This window comes from Elephas maximus, chromosome X (genome assembly GCF_024166365.1).
Source record: "Elephas maximus indicus isolate mEleMax1 chromosome X, mEleMax1 primary haplotype, whole genome shotgun sequence".
Taxonomy (NCBI): Eukaryota; Metazoa; Chordata; class Mammalia; order Proboscidea; family Elephantidae; genus Elephas; species Elephas maximus.
In genome coordinates, this window is record NC_064846.1 from 50,365,608 (window position 1) to 50,389,888 (window position 24,281).

At 44.6% G+C, this 24,281-nt stretch overlaps 1 protein-coding gene across 1 annotated transcript in view; it reads right to left on the reverse strand.

The window, feature by feature from the left end:
- FRMPD3 (FERM and PDZ domain containing 3) overlaps positions 1-24,281 on the reverse strand; it is a 92,950-nt gene that overhangs the window by 52,818 nt on the left and 15,851 nt on the right. The window contains 4 exon segments of the mRNA XM_049872106.1: positions 1,763-1,867; positions 16,094-16,148; positions 19,230-19,323; positions 22,752-22,906. Coding sequence (XP_049728063.1) covers positions 1,763-1,867; positions 16,094-16,148; positions 19,230-19,323; positions 22,752-22,899 — 402 coding nt within the window. The 5' untranslated portion in view covers positions 22,900-22,906.

A 24,281-nucleotide genomic window follows, 5' to 3' on the forward strand; every position in this document is an offset into this window, starting at 1 on the left:
TGATGTCTGTTTCTCTCCCAGCCAAGAGCCTCAAACCGTGCCTGGTGGCCTGTCCAGGAGAGAAAGAAGTTACTCTAGGTGGGTCCTAGCTACTCTGGTGCATTTATGTTCAGATTGGTCTGGAGTGGGAGCTTGATTCTGCCCGTGGCCTAGCTGAGAAGTATAAAGAAGGGATTCCTAATGGGGGAAGGATAAAATGGAGAATGGAGAGTAGAGGAAAGAGAAGAGAGGGGAGGAAAAAAGGAAGGGGAAGGAGGGGAGGGGAAGCGAGGGAGTTCTTTGCTGAGTGGCTTGGCCTTGGTTGATTATTCTGTAATGTTGGGGTAGAATACGATGCATCTGCCTATACTTTCCAAATTCAAGTCACATTTCCTCTGAGTTTTCAAGGGCTCAGGACACAAACATCTGCTTAGTGACTTAGACCTCAAGGTCTGCTTCACCCTGATCTGCAGGGACTCCCTACTGCTCCCTTTCCTCTCTGGTCACTAACCTACCCCCTCCCCCCGCCCGCTTCTCTTCAACCTTTTCTGCTAGGATTGACATGACAATTTGCCTAGTGGGGTCCTGTAGTCCCCTGGACTTCCCATACTTCCTTGGATAGGGATCGGGGAGGACATGAGCTCAGTTTGGGGATAAGAGTCAGGGAAATGGGGATGGGAGACATCTGTGTCCTTTATCCCTTTTTCTGAGTGACTCTGCCTCAAAGAACTCTATAAGTGCCTGGTGCCCCAGTGATTTCCCTGTTCAGTCTGGGCTTGCTATCTTCTCTCAACAACTGCAGCTGTGCCTCAGTACGTAAATGACAAGGGCCTCCTGAGAGCCCAGCCAGCAACAGCCTGAAAAAGCACACAAGTGCCTATTAGCTCCAGCTCTCCCCACCCCCCTCCCCACCGGGATATCACCAACTTCCACAGATTCCTGGGGGACTCTGGGCCCCAATCCACTCCTGCTTAATATACATGTTTCTGCTCTCCACCCACCTCTTCACATTTGCACATCTGGGGCAGACAATTTACTTCATGCAAACCCCACAAGCAATGAAAAAGGTTGTGGGCTGCCCATGACCCTTAAAATCCGCAGGTATGTGGTATGGGCTATTGAACATTACCTGCTCCTTGAGACAATGCCACCCAGCAGTATTGTATTGTCTCAATCTGAACCACTTATCCCCCCAACATCACTGAGAGCTATCCAGTGCCAGGGAACACATATCTATTTTGCATTCTATGCGGGCCTGGGAACCCAGCAAGTGCCTCCTAAAGACTTTGTGATTTAATGAGCGTCTGTATCATTTTCCCTATGGAAGCTTCATCTACCACTGCACAGTCTTCTCCAGTCAAGATGTGGAGTTGCAGGATCACTTAAATGTGAAGAGAGCTCAATTTCACCAGCCGCTCCTCCCATGGATCTTAGGAAAACCACTCCTCCTTCCTGCTTCTTTCAAACAACCAAAATATGTTTATGGAGTATCTGTTCTGAGTGTAAACTACTATGCTAGGGATGGGATTTCTCGAAGCACCATGAGGATCCTCAGTGACTCAGTACGTACTCCTTCTCCCCACAACGCCCAGGGCCTCTCTGGACATCACTCACTCCTCACTCATGACCCACCTATATAGCACTAGGGTCCTCCCACTCCAACCCCTTCCTAACACTGTCCACTATGAGGAAGAGTGGACAAGCAACTGCCCCCAAATGAGGACTTGACATTCAGACCAATTCTGGCCAAGGGCCCAGGAGACGGAGCTGAGGCTGCACTTACTGTATCTGTTTCTCCAAATGCCGCTTGCTCAGAAAATTGGACCTTCACAGGTTTGGACCTCAGTTTGGCCTTCTTCGCAGCACTGATGAAGGCAGATTTGGGGGACTGAAAAAAGAACAGGGGACTGGTTATTTTTCCATCCCTGAGGAAAAACTCCCCTTTATCACGTTGGAGTTAAGATGTCTCAGTACACATACACTTTCCCTTATTGATCAGTAAGTCAATAAATAAGTATTGATTACCTACTAGGTGCAAGGTAATGTGTTAAGTGCTTCCTTATATAATTGGTGTGTTCCAAGAAAACTGGGCATGAATTGAATTTGGGTAAATTGAATCCCATTGTTAATGCTCTAGGCCTAGAGGAGTTTGCAAAAATTCTTTAGTAATAACAAATACTGAATTTTTATATATTTGGTTTTCCTAATATGAGATATAGCTAAGTGGTGGTTTTTATTACATCTGAATACCAGCATCCCAAAGGATTTATAGAAACGATCTTACTCATCTCACAGATATGCCTTGCCCCTAGGAAGGAGGCTTATAGCAAATGTTATTTCAGATGTGGAAGAAAAGAGGCCTAGCACTCCAAAGTGATTTACCCACAGTTTCTATACTATTCAGGAATAGAGATGTTAGGGATTTAACCCAAGTCTCCTGGCTTTCTAGTTCTAGGCTGTACACCAATTTGTACAACCAATTCTATAAGAAATGCTCAAAGAATTGGCTAGGCTCTCTAGTTCTTGAAAATTGTCCCACAAATTCCCCAGGAAGCGTGGCTAGCAAACACTGGAAACTAAGCCTTTCCTGGGTGCTCCCTGGGTGCTTACCCCTCTCCCCACTGAGCTCTATATAGCCCATTGTTATGGATTAAATTATGTCCCCGTAAAATATGTGTTGGAATCATAACCCCTATATCTGTGGATGTAATGTAATATAGTATAATCTCCTTCCATAATGTAAATGTAATGTAATGTGATCAATCAGTTGAGGCCATACCAGTGTAGGGTATGTCCTAAACCTAATCACTTCTGAGTTATTAAAAAAAACAGCAGAGACACAGAGACAAGAGAGCACAAATGAGGAAGAGAGACACTATCTGATGATGATGGAGGTAGTTGAATCTACAACCCCAGGAACTCCAAAGACTGGAGCTACTAGAAGCTGAAATAGATAAGGAAGGACCTCCCCCTAGAGCTACACTCTGAATTCGGACTTATAGCCTCCTAACTTCTGAGAACTGGTGGCGTAGTGGTTAAGAGCTTGGCTGTTAATCACAAGTTTGAATCCACCACCTGCTCCTTGGAAACCCTATGGGGCAATTCTACTCCGTCCTATAGGGTTGCTATAAGTTGGAATTGACTAGACGGCAGTGGCTTGGTTTGGTTTAACCTGTGAGAAAATTAATTTTTGTTCTTTACAGCCACCCCCTTGTGGTATTTCTATTTTAGCAGCACTTTAGATAACTAAGACATCCACCAATCAGGAAATACAAGAGTCCTGGTAAGGGCCAGCCCCATGTCTTTGGGGCATTTACTCATTCATTCAACAAACTTATAGAGAACCTATTATGTGATGTCAGGCACTGTTCTACATGAAGGATACAGCAATGAACAAGACAGACAAAATTATGTGCCTTCATGGAGTGTACATTCTATCAGAGACAGGTGATTAAAAACAAATACCTGTTAGGTAGTATCTTAGTCATCTAGTGCTGCTATAACAGAAATACCACAAGTGGATGCTTTTAACAGATATTTATTTTTTCACAGTTTAGGAGGCTAGAAGTCTGAATTCAGGGTGCCGGCTCTATGGGAAGGCTTTCTCCCTCTGTCAGCTCTGGGGGATGGTCCTTGTCTCTTTAGCTTCTGTTTCCTGGTTCCTTGGAGAGCTCCACATGGCTTGGCATCACTCTTACCCCATCTCTGCTTCTCTCTTTTGGTTGCTTAATCTCTTTTATGTCTCAAAAGAGATTGGTTCAAGACACACCCTATACTAATCCTGCCTCATTCACATAACAAAGACAGCCCATTCCCAGATGAGATTATAACTACAGCATCTAAACCCCAAACCCACTACCATCCAGTCAATACTGACTCATAGCAATCCTCTAGGACAGAGTAGAACCACCCCAAAGGGTTTCCAAGGCTGAAATCTTTATGGAAGCAGATTGCCACATCTTTCTTACACAGCAGCTGGTGGGTTCAAACCGCCGACCTTTTGATTAACAGCCAAGCACTTAAGCACTGTGCCACCAGGGCTCCTTAAACCATAGGCATAGAGGTTAAGGAGCCCATTTATGGGGACAAAATTCAATCCATAACATTCAGTTTTTTGGCCTCCAAAAATTTATGTCCTTGCCCATTCACAACACATTCACCCCATCACATCATCGCAAAAGTCTTACATCAACTCCAAATCCAAAATCTCATCTTCTGACTCATTTAAATCAAATATGGGTGAGACTTTAGGTGTATTCCATCCTGGGGCAAAATTCCTTTTCATCTGTGAACCTGTGAAATCTAGACTATAAATTATCTACTTCCAAAGTACAATGGTGGACCAGGCACAAGGTAGATATTTCCATTACAAATGGGAGAAATTGGAGGGAAAGAAGGGATAACAGGCACCCAGCAAGTCCAAAACCCAGTAGAACAATTTACATGAGCTCTCAAGGCTTGAAAATAGTCTTCTCTTCTCTGAGGCTATCTAGGCAATGGCCCTGCCCTCCAGACTCAGGGTGTTGGCCATGCTCTCTGGATTTGGGGTGGAGGCCTCTGAGCCCTGGGCTTCAACTCTGCCTTCTATGCCCACTAAGGTGGCAACTCTGCTCCCTCAGCTTTGGGGAGCCCCATTTTCCTAGTCTATCTGAATGGTACCCCACTCCCTCGGCCCCATTCTTCTGCCCCTTGGGCATGGCAGCCACACCCCCTCAGCTTTGGACAGTGGCCTCATCCCCCTGGCACACATTAATGGCAGCCCCATACTTCAGAACCAAGCTGGCAAATCTCTGACTCTGAAACCTAGGAGGCTGTGGCCCCACACTTTGAAACTGAAAAGGCCCTGCTTCCCATATTCCTTCCAACAGTTCTTCTGCTCTCTGAGCTGCTCCAGGGATGGTCCTTTTCTTTTCTTGGAGGGCAACAGATGTAGCTCCTTTGGCCTGTTTCCTGCCTGTAGAATTCCAAGAGGCAGACAGCTTTCCTTCTTTTTGTCCTATCCCTGTCCCCTTCAGTCTAAGCTGATGGGTTTTCTGCTATGGTAGTTGGTTAGATCCATCAGTCACAGGTTTAATCTCTTTAACAAAAGATTGTGTAGTTACATCCGTGGTGAAAATTCTAGGACACATGTCCTTAGTTTGTACAACAGAATTTTCCAAATCTTTAAGTTTCATTTTCACTTTCCACGGTTCAATTTTAAGTCCATCTCTTTCCTCCCACATTTTACTATAACCAGCAAGGAGAAACCATGTGACCCCTTTAAGATCTTGCTTAGAAATCTTATCAGCCAGATATCCACGTTTATCACTTACATGTTCTACCTTCCACCAAACATTTGAACACAGTTCAGACAAGTTCTTTGCTGCTGCATATAAAGCATTGCCCTTCCACCATTGTCCAATCACATATTCATCATTTCCTTTAAAAGCCTCACTGGAAACACACTTAATGTCCACATTTTTATCAACTTTCTGTTGCTGGTGCCATACGTATTCTCTAACACTACAGAGACCTTCTCTATGGCTCTCCTTACTCCTTCTGGGCCCTCATCAGAATTGCCTTTGACGTCCATAATTCTACCAACAGACTCTTCAAGGCAATCTAGGCTTTTACTACTAGTCACCTTAAAACTCTTCCAGCCTCTACCCATTACCCAATTCCAAAACCACTTCCACATTGTTGGTATTTGTTAGAGCAGCACCTCCACTTCTTGGTACCAAATTCTGTTTTAGTTATCTTGTGCTGCTATAACAGAAATACCATAAGTGGATGGTTTTAACAAACAGATATTTATTTTCTCACAGGTTAGGAGGCTAGAAGTCTGAATTCAGAGTGCCAGCTCTAGGGGAGGGTTTTCTCTCTCTGTCAGCTCTGGGGGAGGGTTTTCTCTATCAGCTCTGGGGGAAGGTCCTTGTCTCTTCTGCTTCTGTTTCCCGGTTCCTTGGAGATCTCCAAGTGGCTTGGCATCAATCTTGCCCCAGCTCTGCTTCTCTCGTTTGCTTGTTTAACCTTTTTTATATCTCAAAAGAGACTGACTCCAGACATAACCTACATTAATCCAGCCTCATTCACATAACAAAGAAAACCCATTCCCAGATGGGATTATAACCACAGGAATAGAGGCTAGGATTTACAACACATATTTCTGGGGGACACAGTTCAATCACAACAGGTAGCAAATAAGGACTATGAGGGCAAAAGGAGGAGTGAGTGAAGCTGGGAATGGTGGGGGTGTTATTTTAGACAGGGTGGTCGGGAAAGACTTCTCTAAGGAGGTGATATTTAAACAGAAACCTGAAGGAAGTGAGGGAGAGACAACCATGAGGCTATCTGGGGAAAGAGCCTTCCAAACAGAAAGAACAGTAAAGGCCCTGAGGTGGGTGTAGGATTGAGGCGTATGAGAAACAGCAAGGAAGCCCACTATAGCTGGAGTAGAATGACGGAGAGGGGATGGGAGGAGATGTGATCAGAGAGGCAGATGGGGGCTGGATCATGTAGGGCCTTGAAAACCATGTTAAGAACTTTGAATTTTACTCCATTGGAGGGTTGTGGAAGCCCTGGTGGTGTAGTGGTTAAGAGCTATGGCTGCTAACCAAAAGGTTAACAGTTCGAATCCACCAGGTGCCCCTTGAAAACCCTGTGGGGCAGTTCTACTGTGTCCTATAGGGTTGCTATGAGTCAGAATTGACTCGACAACAATGAGTTTGTTTTTTGGAAGGTTTTGAGCAGACCTGATGCGACTTGCATTTTAAAAGGATGCCTCTAGCTGTTGTGTGGAACACAGACTGTAGGAGGTAAGGACAGAAGTAGGGAGAGCAGTCAGGAGTTTACTGCAATAATACAGTCAAAATACGATGGAGGCTTAGGCCAGGATGTTAATAATGGAGATGATAAAAAATGATTTGAGTTCTGGATATATTTTGAAGATAGAACCAAGATATGTTGATGGATTGAATGTGGAGGGTGAGAAAAAGAGAGGAGTCAACTGGAAGAATGGAGTGGCCATTTACTGAGATGAGAAAGACTAGGAGGAAAAACAGGTTGGGTGCTACTTCAAACCACCATGGAGCTTGAGTCCTACAATCAGAATTCCTTCAGGTTAAAGCCATGAAGGTCTCTGCCAGCTGGGGAGGCAAATTATTAAGCCATTGTCTATCATTAATGCTGTTGTTGAGATTCATTTACCAGATTAGCCACACGAAAGCAGGGCCCAACAATAAAGACACACCAGAAACAAACATCCTCATCTTGGGCCCTCGTCCCAGCTGTGTTTTCTTTCAGGCCCAGCAATCTCATTCCCTCAGAGGTCAGATTGCAGCAGGGCTTCGGAACTGGTTCATTCCAGTTGGAGCCCCTGCTGAGAATTTGCATTCTCACCCCAGATATACTGAATCGGAAGCTACAGTGTTTATTTAACAAGATCCCCAGGTGATTCTTATCTTGTTAAAATGTAGCTTCTCCCGAAGACAACTCATCAGACATGGAAGGGACTGGACAATGGGTTGGAGAGAGATGCTGATGAAGAGTGAGCTACCTGTATCAGGTGGACACTTGAGACTGTGTTGGCGTCTCCTGTCTGGGGGGGAGACGGGAGGGTAGAGAGGGTTAGAAAGTGGCAAAACCGTCACGAAAGGAGCGACTGGAAGGAGGGAATGGGCTGACTCATTAGGGGGAGAGTAAGTGGGAGTATGGAGTAAGGTGTATAAAAGCTTATATGTGACAGACTGACTTGACTTGTAAACTTTCACTTAAAGCACAATAAAAATTATAAAAAAAATGTAGCTTCTGATTCAGTATATTTGGGGTAAAAAAAAATGGAAATGCAAATTTTCAGCAGGGGTTCTAACCGGAATGAACCAGTTTGAAGCCCTGGATTGCAAACAGCCACCTGTTCCACCTGAGTCCAGCAGGAACTCAAGCGGTGGGTTTTAATCCTGGCTGCACTTTGGAAACACTAGAGAGCTTTGAAAAAATCCTGATGCCCAGGCCCCACCCCAGACCAATAACACCAGAATTCCTGAGGGTGAGTACTGGGCATCAGTATTTTTTAAAACTCCTAGTGATGTCAATGTACAGTCAAGGTTGAGAACCACTAAGCTAAAGGAACCTTCTTAGACTTCTCATCCTGAGCTACAGGGACAATTTGTTGGTAGCAGATGATACAGCACGATGAAATCCAGAGCTGGAGATCCTTGCAGAAAGTGATTACAGTATTCATTGTTTATGCACGTCAATAAATGCCTTTGTATGTTGCACCGCCTAGTACTCAAATCCTAGGAGGGGGCTGGTGGGCCGGGGGCTGGTGGGCCGGGGGCTGGTGGGCCGGGGGCTGCAGGCTGCAGCGGGAACAAAGGGAAGGGGGAAAATAGAAAGATCTGTAGCTATGCTCAGGCAGCTCTGCTTGACTCTATCCCCACCAAAACTAAACCTGTTGCTGCCAAGTTGATTCTGACTCATAGCGACCCTATAGGACAGATTTGAACTGCCCCGTAGAGTTTCCAAGGAGCGACTGGTGGCTTCGAACTACCCATCTTTTTTTTTTTTTTTGGTTAGCAGCCAAGCTCTTAACCACTGCACCACCAGGGCCCCCATCCCCACAGTAGTCCAAATTTCCACCAAAGGTGCCACAAACATGACGGAGGTGAAATTTTCTTTCCACCTGACGGTTACCCTTTCCTTTCTCTGTGATCAGTTACCATCGGACATCTCCATGGCTCAGTGTGAGATGAGGTATCCCTAGAGACATAAATGGGTCATGTAGTCCATGCTTCATTTTTATATGTGAAACTGAGGCCCGATAAGAAATATGGTTTACCCAAAGTAACAAAATAATTTGGTAGCAGAGCTGAAACCAGAAGCCAGATTTCCTGAGTCTTCAATTAATGACCCACTGCAGCAGCCTGAAGCTGGTAGTTTCTTTCTATTCTTTCATCCATTGGTTCTACCTTGGTCCTGGTTAATGGGTTTAACCAAATGAAGAAGAATATCAAATGGTCTCCTTTTTTGTATTCACCCACGGTGGAGGTGAGTTAGATCCTGTCCTAGAGATGCCACTACATATTATTCAGATATTTATAGAAGCAAAAGCACCAAGGAGGAAATGGAATTGCCAATATTTTCAGGGATTATAATTATTTCCAGGTGTCTGTTTTAGCACTGTTTTCAGCTTGTTTGTGCCTCATTCCACATTGACCCCTGTCCTGTTGGTCTCCAAGAGACTCCATGCTATTCTTGGACATCAGCCTTGATCACTGATGGTGATTCACTCATTGCCAGCTGGTCTCTGCTAGATGTCACAGAGTCATGTCTAGCCTTATGCTCAGACACAGATGAGGCCTGCCTTGCAGTGTAATATGAGGGGCCCTTAAAGGCCTGGGAGAGTAGGGCCCAGGAATCTGCATTGTTTAAATGCCTAACCCATGAAGCATAGATTAATTGAGTGCCTTTGGCTGGGACATCTGAGTTTTTCACTGACCCTATTTTTCCTCCAAGGAGTTGGGAATCTTTTTGCAACAGGCACCCTTTCTGGCTAAAATGAATTTTGGCTTGAAACACGGGACTAGAATGGCTAAGTACCTCCGAAGCACATATGCAGCCAGCAGCTAGGTGAAGTAATAGAAGAGAGCCTGCCTCTCCCTCAGGGCTGAATTCAGCAGATGGTGATTCTTTGACCATTTTTTAATTTGTTGGCTCTATTATTACAAAAAAAAATTTTTTTTTTTTTATTATTACAGATTTAAGGGTTGTGATCTCTCATATCTTAGCCAATTTCAGGTGTCTGGCCAACAATTTTAGTGCAAGATAGCACTCTACTGTGATAACTATGAAAGACTTTTAAGACAATGGGGCACTTGTTAAAATGTCACCAGATCCCCAGGTATACGTAAGAATCACCCGGGGATGTTGTTAAACTGTAGATTCTGATTCAGTATATGGGGTGGAAATGCAAATTCTTTGAACTGGAATGAATGGGTTCAAAGTCTTGGTTCCCACTTCTGTGCCTGCCACATTCTATCTCCTCTCTGTCGCCACCCTTCAGGGCCCCCAGTTTCCCTTTTGCCCAGCTAAATGTCATCTCTTCCTTAAAGCCCAGCTCAAATTTCACCTCTGTCCTGAAGCCTTCCCCAACTTCTACATTCCCATCCCCTGATCTCCTACAGTACTCCTTGATAATCCACACTGCCTTATCTCATCCCCCCAACCAGGTTGTAAGAGAAGAGATGACATTTTATATTACTGTGTCTCCTCCTAACACCAGGCAAATAGTAGTAACAGAATAAAATAGATTAGTTGATTGTTATGAATAATAATTCATTAATTCAGCCAAGTATGGTTTGAGTACTTACCGTCTGCCAAACATTATACCTCAAACAGCTTGTGGAAAACCAGTTCTTCTACAGCGGTTCCTAGTATTTGGGCTTTTTTTTTCTGGAGTGGTGGCTCCAAGCAGAGGGGATTGAAGCTCTTTGGGTACAGGCTAGGCTTTCAAAACCAGAAAACCAGGGTTCCATTTCAAGGAGTTGTCTGTTTTCTTTACCAGAGCCATTCTAGGTTATAACCCAGTGCTTTGTTGCTCTATTTAAAAGACACTTATTGAGGATCTACTATGTGCCAAGGTCTAAGGGTTGTTGTTAGGTGCCGTCGAGTCGGTTCCGACTCATAGTGACCCTATGCACAACAGACCGAAACACTGCCCACTCCTGAGCCATCCTTACAATCGTTGCTATGCTTGAGCTCATTGTTGCAGCCACTGTGTTAATCCACCTCGTTGAGGGTCTTCCTCTTTTCCACTGACCCTGTACTCTGCCAAGCACAATGTCCTTCTCCAGGGACTGAGCCCTCCTGACAACATGTCCAAAGTATGTAAGATGCAGTCTCGCCATCCTTGCTTCTAAGGAGCATTTTGGTTGTACTTCTTCCAAGACAGATTTGTTCATTCTTTTGTTAGTCCATGGTATATTCAATATTCTTTGCCAACACCACAATTCAAAGGCGTCAGTTTTTCTTCGGTCTTCCTTATTCAAACTATTTCTGATGACTGACTACTTATTAACCTTGGTAACCCTTAGACCTTAGACAATGAATAAGGAATAAGGTCTAAGGGTTACCAAGGTTAATAAGTAGTCAATCATGGGAAATAGTTTGTCATTCAAAAATTAAGGAACACACTTAAATACATATAGGCTTAATAAGGGTCTATTTATGCAGTATGGTTTGAAGGGCCCTAACAAAGGATCCCTGTGTCCCCAGAATGCCCCCCAAATGGCCTGCCATAGTAAGAGTCACTCTGGTAGAAGGAAAATATTTTCTGAAAGAGACAGTATATTAGACCAGCAGTTCTCAACCTTGGCTACATATCAGAACCATTGAGGGAAGCCTTGTGAAGACCAATGCCTGGGCCCTATCCCCAGCTTTTAATACAGTTGGTTCAGGGCAGAGCCTGAGTAGTAGTAGTATTTTTTTAAAAGCTTCTCAGGTGGTTCTAGTGTATAACCAGGGCTCAGAACCACGGTATTAGATCATTATCAGCCACAGAATGTAGGAGCTAGAAGGAGTATTAGAGATTGCCCAGTGTTTTCCCAGATCCTACTGATCACCAGAATCACCTGTGGATCTTGTTAAACACAGATTCCAGGCCCCGTTCTTAGCCCTATCGATTCCCAGTTTCCAGGAGATTGTCCTCTGGAGGATGTGGTCATCAAACTTTAACACAACAGGAGTTTGGTGGGAGGCAGCAGTCACCATGCACCTGTAAGATGTCAAGTGCCCACTGCGGACACAGAACTATATTCTGTGATCCAGAGACTATAACATCAAACATACGTTGGAGTCTTCAAGAAGCTTTCGTTATACCTTCAAGATACAAGATACACATGTATGCAAGGCTGACATTGTCGGGATGCACTGGTATGGCCCATTGTAAAATTTTGAGGGATTCTTTCACATTGATTGGTAAGTAGCTGCCCTAAGCTTCCTGGGTACTACTTGACCTCTCTCCTAAGACCCCCTTACCCCTTTACAAACCATCAACTGAAGGGTTAACACCTTCCACTGTTGGGAGGCCTCTAAGACTAGCTTATATTCTGAATGGTTGGCCCCTGCTGTACAGGTTGTTAAATATTTTGACTATCACCCTTGTGTGTATGTGTTCACCCACTTCTATGCTTTAGGGGCTTAGAGAGCACAAAGCCAGGAACTAGAACGTAAGCTCTATGAGGGCAGGAACCATGTCTGTACCATGCACTGCTATATCATCAGTCTAGAATAGTGCCTAACATATCATAAATATTCAATAAATGCTTGAAGAAGTAATGAGTGAATAAATTAGAAACTCTCATTCAGGTTAGTCTGGCAAGCCTGCTTGTAAGCCATGATTCTCAAGCCAAGTCTTAAAACAAACAGGCATGAATTAGAAGAGGTGTGGACCAGTATGAGGACAAAAGTTCGCAGGGCAGTTAAGACCAAAGAAATGTGCAGGGAGGAGAAGGAAAGCAGCCTGTCCATAGCAAAGAGGCTAAGGGATGGAACATGTGGAGACATTAGAAATGGGGGGCAAGGAAGTGTTGGGGGCACTGGGATGTGAGAGCTGAGATGGAGATGTGGGGGTAGGCTCTTCATTCTGCACCTTAGTTTGGGCACTAGAGTTTCATTTATTTTAAGTTGCTATAAGGCTGGATGCTGTGTTTCCTTCATTCCTTCAACAAATATTTGTTGAGTACCTACTCTGTGTCAGGTGCTGTTCCAGGTGCTGGGGATGCAGCAGTGAACAAAACACAATCCCTACCCTCATGAAACTGACATTCTAATGAGGGAGAACATACATACATACATACATATATATATATTTGTTGTTGTTGTTGTTAGGTACCGTTGAGTCGATTTTTGACTCCTAGTGATCCCATGTGACAGAGCATAACTGCCCCATTGGGTTTCCTAGGCCGTAATCTTTACAGAAGCAGATCACCAGGTTTTTCTCCTGCAGAGCCACTGAGTAAGTTAGCAGGTGAGCCCTTAGCCATTGTGCCACCAGGGTTCTCTCTCTCTCTAGAAAACAAAGAGCCTGTTGCCATCGAGTCGATTTCAACTCATAGAGACCCTATAGGACAGAGTAGAACTGCCCCATAGGGTTTCCAAGGAGCGGCTGGTGGATTCGAACTGCTGACCTTTTTTTGGTTAGCAGCCGCAGCTCTTAACCACTGCACCACCAGGGTTCCTCTCTCTCTCTCTGTAAAATCAAAACCAAACCTGTTACTGTCAAGTTGATTCCGACTCAGGGTGACCCCATGTGTTACAGTGTTACAGAGTAAACTACTCCATGGGGTTTTCTTGGCTGGGTGGCGCAAATGGTTAAGCACTGGACTATTAACCAAAAGGTTGGCAGTTCAAACCCATAGGCACCTCAGAAGTAAGCCCTGATGATGTGCTTCTGAAAGGTCACAGTCTTGAGAACCCTATGGAGCGCGGTTCTACTCTGCACACTTGGGGTTGCCATGAGTCAGAATCACTTCAATGGCAACAAACAACAACAACAATCTTTACAGACTCAGAGAGCCAGAGCTTTCTTCTGTGGTGCCCCTGCGTGAGTTCAACCTTCACCTTTAATCCTTTAGGTTAGTAGACCAACCAAACCAAAAAGCAAACCCATTGCCATCGAGTCAATTCTGACTCATAGTGACCCTTTAGGTCAGAGTAGAACTGCCCCATAGAGTTTCCAAGGAGCACCTGGTGGAACTGAACTGCCGGCCTTTTAGTTAGCAGCTGTAGTACTTAACCACTATGCCAGCAGAGTTTCCAATAGACCAACATTTACCTTTAAACCTTAGGTTAGTGGTTGAGTGCAAACCATTTGTGCCACCCAGGGATTTTATATGTATCATCTTTCGTGGGAATATAAAATGGTACAGCCACTCTGGAAAACAGTTTAGCAGTTCCTTAAAAAAACGAAACATTTACCTTCCAACCTAGCAATCATACACCTTGGGCATTTACGCCATAGAAATGAAAACTTAAGTTCACACAAAAAGCCTGTACGTGAATATTCATAGCAGCTTTATTTGTAATAGCCCCAAACTGGAAATAACCCAGATGTCCTTCAATGGATGAATTGTTAAACTGGGGTACATGCATACCACGGAATACTATTTGACAATGAAAAGGGACAAATTGGACATGAAACAACTTGGATGAATCTCGAGGGCATTACGATGGATGAAAAGAGCTAATCCCCAAAGATTACCTACTGTATTATTCCATTTATATAATATTCTTCAAATGCCAAAATTACAGAAATGGAAAACAGATTAGTGGTTGCCAGGGATTAGGAGTGGGATGAAGGGAGGGAATTGGGTAGGGTTATAAAAGGGCAACATGAAGGATCCCTGTTGTGATAAAACTGTTCAGTATCTTGCTGTGATGGTGGATACATGAACCCACACATGTGGTAAACTGACATTGAACTATATGTACACATTATATCGATGTCAATTTCCTGGTTTTTATATTATACTGTACTCTTTGCAACTTCCTTATTATTCTATAATTATTTCAAAATAAAAAGCTAAATATATATATATATAAAATATTTTAGCTCTGAAGAAAAACTAAGCAGTATGAGGAGGTAGTGATAGGTAGATTCTACCTTAGAAAGGGTAGTCAGGGAAGGCTTCTACAAGGTGACATTTGAATAGAGACTTGATTAACAAAGCAGCCCACAACAGATCTCTGATCAGAGCAGTGAATTCTAACCAGACAGCAAGCATGTTTTTTTTTTTGAAAACCGGTTGCCATTTTCATGACAAGAGTCCAGGGGTGAGAATGGTTGTATAACTGGGAGAGTGTAATCATTGTCACTGAGTTGTACATGTAGAAAAGGCTGAATTGGTATATGTTCTGCTGTGTATATTCTCAAAACCAAAGTATTAAAAAAAAAAAACGTATCTGCCAGGGAGCACGTGTATGTGTGTTGCTCACACTAACACAGAAGAGGGCTTGGAAGCCATGGGGTGAGGTAATTAGTACCAGAGCTTGATTTGAACTCCCATCCTGCTGACTCATGAGCCCATGCTTTGCACCTCTGCACTATTCCTGGCTTTGGACATAAACATTCTCTCTCTCTCTCAAGGCATTCTTTTCCTCTGTCTCTTCCTGGGAAATTCTACCCCATTCCTGAAGGTCCAACTCTGGTGCAGCCTCTTCCGTGAAGTCTCCCCTGATTTCATATGCCCCACCCCTACCAGATGTGACCTCCCCTGAGGCTATGGGATAGGGGTAGGGATGGGGCATCAGTGCTGTGGTGCAAGGGAGTGCTGGGGACACTGGGAAGGGACAGCTGAGTTGGAGGTGGAGAAGGGGCTCTGAGTTTTGCACATGGAAGTTTTGCACCTAGGTTTGTGCACGTGAGTTAAGATTGCTATAAGGATGTAACCTAGTAATGGATACTGGGCCTTCTGAATCCACCTCTTGAGGACAGAGGCCTGGGAATTGTTATTTTTAATAAGTAGTCCTGGTGACTGTTATGATCAGGCAAGTTTGGGAAATACTGTTCTAGTCTAAACTCCTTAAAGATGAGGAAGCTGAGGCTCAGAAAAGGAAAGTGACTTACCCAAGGTCACACAGCCAGTTAGTGACAGAACTAGGACAAAGATTAACCCTTTTGTCCAATTGTACCTCCCCTAGCAACTTTATACTAAATTCCCCACGTTACACTGTCTCATACATTGAAGGTCATTTAGTAAATACTGGTATGAATGAATAAATAAGATTAGCACCCACCACCTGCCGAGACTTTACGGGAGGTGGACCCTGCGCAAGTAAATTTTGAAAAAAAGAGGTGGAAAATAAGTCTGGAACTGAGGCAGTGGGCAGTGTAAGTAGGGTAAAGCAGAGGGTACAGGGCAGAACTGCCTACTGTAAAGCCCTTCAAAATCCTGAAGTCTTGGATGTGAGAGCAGACATTATGTCCAGAAGGTATTCTTTAAGTTCCCCTCTAAATCCTTGACTCCCAAGATGTTGGTCCTAGTCTCTGCTCCCTGCTCTCCCATCACTATCTCTTTCCAATATGGGGTCATCTCTTCTCAGTCAGGAGGAAGAGCAGATGGAAAAGAGGCTCACTTACCTGATGAGTATGCAGAACTGTAAGAACGATGAGTTCCTTAGCACTCCTACAGAGAAAACAGGGAACAGAAGAGTAGTGTATCACGCACTAGGTATTCATCTAGCACAAGAAGCAACAACAGGATTTTCCCATGGGCTGCATTCACCTATACGGACTAGGAGAGAGGGCAATATGAGTATCTGTATGAATGCCTCAACTCCCATCACTTGTGGAGGCCAACATAAGCCATCCAGATAGGTTCACACAGGCACCTGAAGACGGTATTGCCATTACCTCTGGGGTTGTTATTTTTCAGGTCTTCTTTTTATATTCCTTCTTACAATTCTCTCTGTAGAAATGCCCAAACCTTAGGAGCAATTTTATTTGAAGGCTAGAATATTCTCAAGGAAAACTAAAGGTCTGAATTATGGAACTCAAAGGACATACTTTCAGGGAGTCCTGGGAACCATGTATGATGATTACTGGTAATTTGGTATTTAAGCAAGAAGAGAAATTCAAAGAAGAAACCCAAAGGAGGTCATTTGGTCATCATGACTCATACTTAGCAGATTTGTTTTAATTGAAGGACCAAAAAGTGAGAGCCAGGGAGCAACAGATGGAAGCCAAGACTCCCCAGATAGCAAATATTCAAAAGGGTGAAGAATTTGAAACTCTCCCGACAAGAATTATGCCAATCATCAAACAGGCTGTGAGGTATGAAAAACTCTCTCCCAGGAATACACAATCCTTCAACAGAACTAAAGGAATGAAAATAGTTTGCCTTGAAGCAGCTTCCTCTCCCCTTTTTGGCCCTTTTCAAATGTTTATTAGAACAAAGGTATTCAACAAGCAGAGTCAAGATGCCCTTGATTCTGGGTATTCAAGAAATGCCAAGGCCCCCTACTCAAGAACTTTGAACATTTCCTATTTTTGGTGAAGCACAAAAAAAATGACCAGGGATAAATCAGCTCTCAGATCTGGGAAGCTCCCATGAGATGTAAGGAGTTGCGTTCCAGGAAAACACTAGGGGAAAAAAAAACCTTTATCTTGAACAGGAAAGGGGCATAATGTAAGTCAGATTAGGTGACTGGTCTGCTCCAGCCCCTGTCATGTCTCCCCATTTCATTTAGAATAAAGCCAAAGTCTTCACAGTGGCTTAAGGCTCCACATAATCTGGACCTATCTCCTACAATCCTTCCCCTTCTTTACCTCCACTCCAGCCACACTGGCTTCTTCAGACATGCCAGACACACTCTTGCCTTAGGGCCTTTGCATGCCTGTGTGCTCTTTTTTCTCCAGCACCCGCACATCCTACAAGTTTTCTAAACAAAGCTGACACTAGCCATGTTATTTAAAATTGCATTCTGCACCCCTGCACTCCTAATCCTCTTTGCCCTGCTGTACTTTCTGTTCTTCAGTAGCATTTATCAACTTCTAATATACTGTAAAAACAAAAAAAACAGTTGCCATTGATTCTGACTTGTGATGACCCCATGTATGTCAGAGTAGAACTGTACTCCACAGGGTTTTCAATGGCTCGGATATTTTGGAAGTAGATTGCCAGGCCTTTCTTCCGAGGTGCCTCTGGGTGGATTTGAACTTCCAACCTTTCTGTTAGCAGCTCAGCATGTTAACTGTTTACATTACTCAGGAACTTCAATACAGTATACAATTATTTACAAATCATGTTTACCACTTATGGTGTGTCTCCTTCCACAAGCATGTAAATGCCAATGGGCCAGGGATTTTTGTCTGTCTTGTTCACTGCTATGTCCTCAGTGCTTAGAACAGTGCCTGATACATAGTAGACACTCAGTAAATATTCACTGAATGAATGAATAACTTACTGGCCCTGAGGTTATCAAAAGAGAGTGATTCCTGACCCAGACGGAGCTCTGAACTTCCTAAAAAAAATGAGCTGCCATTTTCTAGGGTGCAAAGAAATCCACTAGAAGCAAAACAGTTCTGAGGGGTCAGGCTAAAAGGACTCCAACATGGCCTGCTGGGGTTGAAAGCCCTCATCCCATATTGGTGTGGTGGTAAAGGGTGGAAAAATGCAATGGACAACTGAACTTGGAGAAGGGGCAAACTAAAAGTTGTTAGGGACTAGACACATTCCAAGATATTCACCTGGAGGAGGAGCATGTCAAGGAAGACCTGCTCTAGCCTTCAGGAGGATGCATTCCAAACCCCTCCTGAGTTAGTGATAGGACGTTGTTCCATACACAGAATGCTAAGTCTGCCTTTGAAGGGAGAGGGGCTCTGAGGGCAGGTGGACCTTTGGGAGCCCAAGAAATATGAATGGGATGAAAATACTCCAAACCAAGAGGGGTTGAAGGAGATGGAGGCAGAGATGGAGCCAGATTACACAAGCAGAGAAAGAGGGGGCACAAAGTTCCATTTGTGGGGAGATAGCCAAAGTCTCTAAAACTGAGGTCAGCCCAAGGACTTTAGAGCCTTCTACCTGTCTTCTCATTCCCCATCAACAAATCCATACAAGTGTTTGTGTTACGTGTGTGTGTGTGTGTGTGTGTGTGTGTGGTATGTGATGTGCATGGTTTGTGTGTGTGGTGTGTAGGGGTAAGGGATAGGAAAACTCAATGCGATTATTCCCCACTTACAGATGGTAGTGGTCCTCCTGATACTCCCATCTTTCCCTCACCTGCTTCCATCTTGGGAGGGCGCTAAGGAGTAACAAACACCTTCGGCAGAACCCACTGGCCAGGGATTGGGATTTTCCTTGCCTTGTATTTTTTTTTGGGGGGGGGTAGGACAGGAAACAATATCTTCCTCATACATTTTCATTGGTCACTTGGTCTGTTCCACTGTGTGGTAAATCAAAAACAAAGAGGCTTGAGTGAGGGGATTAGTTGGGTGGAAAGAGGTGAGGGTGAAGCTCTAGCAGGTGGCTGTTCTTTGTGTATATTCACACTACTGGAGAAGATCAACCAGAGCGTGTGAGGGTCCTTTGTGACCCTGACTGGCTGAACCCTGAAGTTCTAGGAAGCCAGTAGACCTGGCTAGGGCTGCTCTGCCTAGAAGGGCTCCTCTATAGGGGGCAGGTATGACAATGGTAGCCTTATACCACTGATGGAACAGGGGTCAGGGTACTGCTTAGCTCCTGCCAAGGCCCAAGAGGCCCCTATTACCTGATGAGTCTATGAACCTCTCCCAGGGGGATTCACTCCCGTCCTCCTCGTTAATAGCCACAATCTGGTCACCAGCCAGGAGCTTGTCCTCAGAGGGACCTCCTGCAGAGGAGAAGAGAGAGACTACTGCTGGGAAAGCTCAGATCTGGGCAAGAGTCACAGTACCAAGCCCACAGGCTGAGTGGTGGTGGTGGTAGGGCATGCTATTCAAGCTGTCTACTGCCACCACTTTTGGTAAATGGAGGGCAAAGGGATGAAGGAAGAGAATGGAGAGGACCTCCTTTAGCTGGGAGTGGTGTGTGGCAGTAAAAGGTTCAAGACTGGGCCTAGCACTCAGACAAGGTTAATAAGTACTTCACTGGCTTGGTTCTAAAGAGGAACATGGACCTCTGTTTTATTAGGAGGGATTTACTTAGGTACAAAGAATGACTCCCAGACTACTGGAGGTGGCACAGGTGACAAGAGGAGGCTGAAGAATCATCTTACTTGAATATTATTCATACTCACTTGTCTGGAATGATTTAGGCATTCACTTGCCTGGAGACAGGGGGATGAACTAAAAGACCTAAGCGATTTATTTTCTTTCAACACTGAGAGAAGCTATTCCCCAATAAATGAGAGGAGCAAGGCATAGACCCTAAATCACGGGCAGCTAGAAATTTGCTTTCTCGCCTTCCCATCTCTACTGCCAAGGTTAAGAAAGCAGACTGTCTGAGGACCATACCTTCTTGGATGGGTTGTAGAGAGGTGCAAATAAGGCTGTACTGCCTCTAATGTTTAGCAAAGTTCTTGGAGAAAAGCTTTTCAGAGACTCAGGAGGAACACGAAGTCAGATCCAGCCTAACTCAAACCCGAAAGAAATATTTAGTGACATGTCCCACTCTGAAGCCAGCCTTGACTTTTTTTTGTGTCCACTTCAAAGGGACAAATCCGATTGCTCACTTGCTCTACAAAGAAGTATGCACCCCAATTCCAAAAACATTAACATACAAAGCAAGCATGTCATTTGAGCACAGCTCAATGGCTCTGAAGTATGGGGCCTGTGTGCTGAGGGTAGGATTCACCACCTGAGCTGGAATGGCCCTAAACCCAATAGGCAAAGTCTGACAGCATAGTGACTTCAGGACCGGATAGTGTGGTGGTTAAGAGTACATTCTTTGCAGCCAGATAGGCCTAGACTCTAATCCAGATTCTGTGCAAATCATTACTTGTGTTATCTTGGGCAAGGTACTTCATCTCTTGGAGTCTCTTTCTTCATCTGTAAAATGGGAAAAATAATAGTACCTACGCATCATAAAAATGTTGGGAGGATAAATAAGATGATGGATGTGCAGCACTGAAAACAGTGCCTGATGTTAGTAAGAATACAATAAAAGGCACCTTTTAGATCCTCTAAGGGACAATTTCTTTAACTCATTTTACTTATTTTATCTACTTCTGCCGAAAATGCCAATCTTTTAGATGGAGGCTATCCTTTCTTCCTTCCTTCCTTCCTTCTAAGGGGCCCTGGCTCTTTGATGGCAGCCGTAACATCAATCTACTACTGCTTTCAGGAATGGCTTGTTGGCATGCTCAACCATAACTGCTCCACTATTGGATACTTCCTGTCTTTTCTTACGGCTTCAGCTACAGCACCAAATGAGTCCTCTGCATTCAGGGACGCCTGGGCCAGCAGCAGCCCTGTGGGTCAGCCCAAGTCTTTTATGAGGCTATGCCTGCCAGCCCATGGCTTTCTGTGATGCTCACCTGTGACTTTCCTTCTCTACTCCTCCAACTCCTTCCTCTTCATTCTCTTACCTTTTGCAGCTGACGACAACTTCCCTTCTAAGCCTGGGGGCTTCCTTCAGCCCTGGGAATTCTAACTGCCTTCTTTGAAGTTGAATCAGGAGTTCCTGGTGTTCTTCACTAAGTTTTCTTTGGTCCCTCTTTCCCAGGACAAATTTGATTTCTGATCAGAGATTCAAAAACATTTTGCCCAACTGCATGACTGACTCCGGAGCCTTAGGTCAGCCACTAACTCCTGTACTGAATTGTTCTTTTTTTTTGCTCTGTGCCCTCTAGTTGCAGAGCTCACAAAATCTTTTTCTTTTCCTTTGAGGACTGCAAAATTCATCAAATTTCTGTAAGACCAGTTTGTACTCCAAGTGCTCCTCTTGACTGAGCGAGAAACTGCTGTAAACATCTAAAGCCTCAGGCCCAGCAAGTCAGGAAGAAAGCTTCTTTCCGTTTGTCTTTTCTGTCAATGCCTAGCAGATTTGGAACAAAACAGTGCTTAGGTTCTTTGCCATTTCATTCATGATGGCACAATTTCACAGTTTGGGGGGGCTTTCACTTGTTCCATACTACATGGTCCCATTCAAGCCCCACATTCCCCATGTGGCATCAGCAGGCCCAGGTGCAAATCCTGGCTCTGCTGCTTCATAGTTGCGTGACCTTGGGCAAGCCATTTTTGTTCTCTATGCCTCAGTTTCCTCCTCTGTAAAATGGGAGTGCTGTGTCACTTACCTTGCAGGCATGGCTGTGAGGATTAAACAAGGTGATATAAAGCATGTTGTGGTTGTGTGCCATCCAGTCAATTCCCACCCATAGTGACCCAATGTGACAGGGTAGAACTGCCCCATAGGCTTTTCTAGACTGTAATGTTTATAGAAGCAGGCTGCCACATCTTTCTCCCGTGGAGCAGCTGGTGGGTTCAAATTGCCAACCTTTCGGTTAGCAGCCGAGTTCTTCAGCATGTAATAGGTGTTTAATCAATGGTAGCTGTCGGTGTTGCCACTCTGACATTTAGATATTTTTTTTTCTCCTCTCCCCTCCTATGGAAACCCTAGTGGTGTAGTGGTTAAGTGCTACGGCTGCTAACCAAAGGGTCGGCAGTTCGAATCTGCCAGGCGCTCCTTGGAAACTCTATGGGGCAGCTCTACTCTGTCCTATAGGGTCGCTATGAGTCGGAATCGACTCGACGGCACTGGGTTTTGTTTTGGTTTGGTTTTTCCCCTCCTATCGCACCTATGGTCTATATTTTGATTCTGGTCTTCAGTGGCTGACCTGTTTCATGAGTACGTAACAGTTTCCACAGCCTGATTGTTAGATTCTTGAGGGCAGGAACTGTGTTTTGTACTTCCCTACAATATTTCTGGGTTTAGAGTAGGCAATCTATAAATACTTGTTGAACTGAATAGGTATCTACTTTCTCATCCAAGACATGGTGGCCCTTCTACGAATGTTCTGTGCAAACGAAAGCTTTATGAAGACCCAGACCCTACTAACCATCAACTACACCCTGACTAGGCTCCCAAAGAGCCTCAAATCTATCAGTCTTAAAAGGCCATGCTCCTTCACCAGTTATTAGTTGGTGAGACTGCACCTACTCTTCATGAATTTTTAGGCAATGGGTTGCTATGAGTTGGAATCGGCTAGATAGCAATGGGTTTTTGGTGGTCTAGGGTATACTGGGGAGCTCTGCTCCTTGGAAAGAGTGGATGTTGGGGGACAGGAGCCAGGGCTAGGGGGACACTCTGAGGGACACCTACCTGGCCTCACAGATCACACCACCACAGGCCTCTCACTGCCAGCCACGAAGCCAAAGCCACATATAGGGTATCGGTGAATGGTCACTTGTCGTAGTGTCTCTGCTGGCAGCTGCTCACATTCCATATCATTTGTGCTCTCTTCCTGCATCACATGACTGGGGGAAAAGGAAGATGGGGGCAAAACAAGACACAAAGGGAACTAAGCCTCAGAACCACCTGGGAGGGACACAGATTAGTGTTCTGGCCGTGACACCCAGGAGTTCCCACGCTTAGCTTCATACATCCTCTGGAACCTGCAGAGGCGATGACTGCCTCATTTTTCAGATTGAAGAAAGAGGAGTCTAGAAAGGAAAAGCCCACTGTTTTCAGGGCTAGGGTCAACAGAAGAAACTGGTGCTACAGAGCTTGATGTTAGAGTCAGTCCTTTCCTCTAAGATATTGGGACTCTAAGAAGGACCCTAACTTCAGATGTGTTATTCTGAAGGTTCACTGTTATCACCCACTGAATTGGACATTAACTCTCTAAGTGAGGCCAAACCTTGACAGGGCAAACCACAAAATAGGTAAGTAGGTGGGGAAGGAATGTGAAGTCATTCAGAATGTGCAGGATCTTCATCAAGTCCTTGTGCAATTTTAAACTTTAATATCTCTTAAAAACCCAGTATGGTTATGTATAAAAATAAGCTATTTAAATGGCATATAATAAGCATATTTGCTAATGTTGAGGACCATTCATTACTTTACACAATTATACATAATGCCAACTTATTTCAGTGAATGGAGCAAATGGAAAATGGCTTCTGTGGGCAAGAAGGGGTACTGCTCCTTGTGGCTGCCAGCAGATCTGGAACCTAGATGAGCTGGGAGAAGATAAATCTCTGTTCCAGCACCTGGAAGAGATTACAGAATCGTTCTTCTGATGCCTACAACTAAAATTACTAATGCTTAGAAATCACACAAGGACTTTATAAAGATTCTATATCAAGGGTCAGAGCAAGGCATATCGCAGGCAAGGATGAGCCTGAGTGCAGTATTCAAACGAAGAGCCCTGAGGAATGAGGGTGGAGAGGCATTGGGGGTTGTGAGGGTCCTGGGTGCCAGGGGCAGGGAAGGAGGTAAAAAGGAGAATGAATGGCCCTGCGAAAGGGGCAAGGCAGGTAGTGGTGGAAGAGAGGGGGCCAGAGCCAAGTGACCCAGAGCCTTAGTTCCCTGATTTGGCACTACTCTATTCCCAGGCTTTCAGGCCTAATAAGCCAAAACCCATTGTGTTGGAGTCAATTCCAACTCATAGCAACCCTATAGGACAGAGTAGAACAGCTCCACTGGGTTTCTAAGGCTGTATATCTTTACGGAAGCGGAATGCAACATCTTTGGTAACCCTTTGGTTAGCAGCTGAGCACTTAACCACTGCATCATTGCAGTTCCTTCAGGCCTAATAGATGGGGTTAAGTTCTCTAGCCTCGATATGTGCATTCTCTAAAATTAGGGCTCTAGGCAGGGCCCTTCAGAAAAAGATACCGAGGGAAGGGA